The 2,366-nt window shown below is 57.6% G+C and overlaps 1 protein-coding gene across 1 annotated transcript; it reads right to left on the reverse strand.

Moving 5' to 3' along the window:
• Positions 1-626: 626 nt before the first annotated feature.
• Positions 627-2,092, reverse strand: SDRG_06560 (homogentisate 1,2-dioxygenase). The gene has a single exon (XM_008612341.1). The coding sequence runs from the start codon at positions 2,063-2,065 to the stop codon at positions 725-727; it is 1,341 nt and encodes a 446-aa protein (XP_008610563.1). The 5' UTR covers positions 2,066-2,092; the 3' UTR covers positions 627-724.
• Between the last annotated feature and the right edge of the window lie 274 nt (positions 2,093-2,366).

Consider the following 2,366-nt stretch of genomic DNA (forward strand, 5'->3'; position numbering starts at 1 on the left):
GCAGCTCAACCAAGAGATCGAATAGCGACATGAGAGGTCCAGCTCCCGATCTTCTACCGGCACGTGCAGCAGGATGCGAGCCCAGGCGAGCTCCACCAAGCAAATTCGCAGAAGGTGGCCCTAGCATGTTGCGTGATCACCATTGCGCCGACGTGACGACGAGGAACCAAAAGAACGACAAAGACCGAAGCGGCGGTCCCATCGCTCCGAAGAAAGCCGACAAGCGTGCACGGCCAACACAGGCCGCGGCGACGCAAATGTGGAAACGCAGCTCTGACGCTTTTCAACACACCGAGCGGTTGGAACCAGTGAGCGAAGGCAGCTGCGTACAGAGAGCCACCGCTCTGGACTCAATGTCACCACTCGGTGGGAGCATGGACGGGCTGAAGAGCTTCGGGCGGCAGTGTGAACGGTGTCAGAGCTATAATCCGGATCCGGATAAAGATTGAGCATCATGGCGATCTTGCAAGATCGAAATGAGCCAAATGACCCGCCAATGGCGGAGCTCAGAAAAGTCTTAAAGCCGCGTTGAGACCGCCCTTGACGCACACATAATCGTCATTTATTCATACAAGTAGCGAGGCGGCCATCACCGATAGACCACTCGCGGCAACAATTGTACAGCCGTCGACGGAATGCATGCAACACTCCACATGGTATTTTCAATGAAAAACATATTGTCCCTTGGGTCCTTACAAAAACTGTACACATGAGAGGTCGCATTTTACTTCTTTTTGGGGTTGAAGAGCTTGGGGAGCGGCTGCCAGCACTTGTAGTAGTCCTTTTCGAGCTGCGGGCACGTCAAGGCGTAGTCGGTGACCTTGAGTAAGTACGTCGACTCAAACATGAACGCGAGGCCGCCCGTAAAGTGCACGGGCTTGAGGTCGGCCTGGGACGCGGCAAGGAACGTCTCGGCGTCTGGGCCGTGCGCCGTGTGCACGCTGTGGAGCGACGCGCCACCAGGCACAAAGCCGCCCTCGGCTTTCGCGTCGTAGTGGCCGTAGACCATGCCCATAAACTCCGACATGTGGTTGCGGTGGTAGTACGGCGGGCGGAACGTCTTCTCCTGCACCATCCAGCGCGGCGGAAAGATGACAAAGTCGGCGACCGCGACGCCAGGCTCGTCGGTTTGGCACGTCAGCACCGTGTAAATCGACGGGTCCGGGTGGTCGTAGTTGACCGAGTTCATTGTGCAAAAGTGGTCCAAGTTGTACTTGTACGGGACGTAGTTGCCATGCCACGCAACCACGTTGAAGGGCGAGAAGTGCATCCCGGCCAAAAACATCTTGCCCGCAAACTTGGTGACCACCGTGTATGCGACGTCGCGGTCTTCGTACCACGCGACCGGGTGCTCGAAATCGCGCGGGTTGGCGAGGCCATTCGCGCCGATCGGGCCGAGGTCCGGGAGAATAAAGTGGCGGTTGTAGACCTCGAGAATGTACCCGCGGGACGGCCCGTCGAGGTCGACCGTGAAGCGAATGCCGCGCTGAATGACGCAGATCTCATGCGGCGAGACAAGCAGCTTGCCCATTTCGGTAGTGATCTTGAGCGCGCCTTCCTGCGGCACGATGAGGAGGTCCCCGTCCGAGTTGTAAAAGCACTTGTCGCCCATCGACGTGTTGGCGGCGTACATGTGGACAGCCATACCGGTCTTGAGGCTCGGGTCGCCAGCGCCACCCATGGTCTTCCAGCCTTGGATAAAGTCGACCTTCTCATTCGACGCTGGCAGCGCCATCGGCTTCCAGCGCAGCTGCTGCGGCGTCACGTTCTCGGTTGCAAAGTCCGTGACTACGGCGTTTGTGGCCGTTTCCGTGTACTCGTTGTGCACAACCGGAGGCAGAATGCGGTAGAGCCACGTGCGCTGATTCTTGTGGCGCGGCAGCGTGAACGCCGTGCCCGAAAGCTGCTCGCAGTAGAGCCCATAGTTGCACACTTGGGGGTTGTTCATGTTGGCCGGGAGCGCACCTTCGAGCACTTCCGAGCAAAAGTGGTTGCCAAAGCCCACGTGATAGGCCAGCGAGGCCCAGTCGTCCGTCGTCGTCATCGTCTGGTGCTTGGTTGCCATGGCGCTGGTCGTGCGAGTTGAGTTGTGGGTTGCGATCTTTGGCAGCGATCCTGCGCCAAAAACGTGGTGGTATGCTGCAAAGATACGCCTACTCAAAAGCAACCAATCAGCGGCGTGATGGATTCTGAACGCGCCAATCATCGACGCGATTGGAGGCTACTGCCAAACCGCGCGCAATTTGTAAGCATTTGTCAACCAAAGTGCACTTGAAGTTGGTAAACATAGGGGCGTCTTGCAGCAGCCTACATGTACAAGTGCTATTGAAGGAGTACCGATACTAGCTCGTGTATAGTATGGCGTT

This window comes from Saprolegnia diclina (genome assembly GCF_000281045.1).
Source record: "Saprolegnia diclina VS20 unplaced genomic scaffold supercont1.18, whole genome shotgun sequence".
NCBI classification, from domain to species: Eukaryota; Oomycota; class Saprolegniomycetes; order Saprolegniales; family Saprolegniaceae; genus Saprolegnia; species Saprolegnia diclina.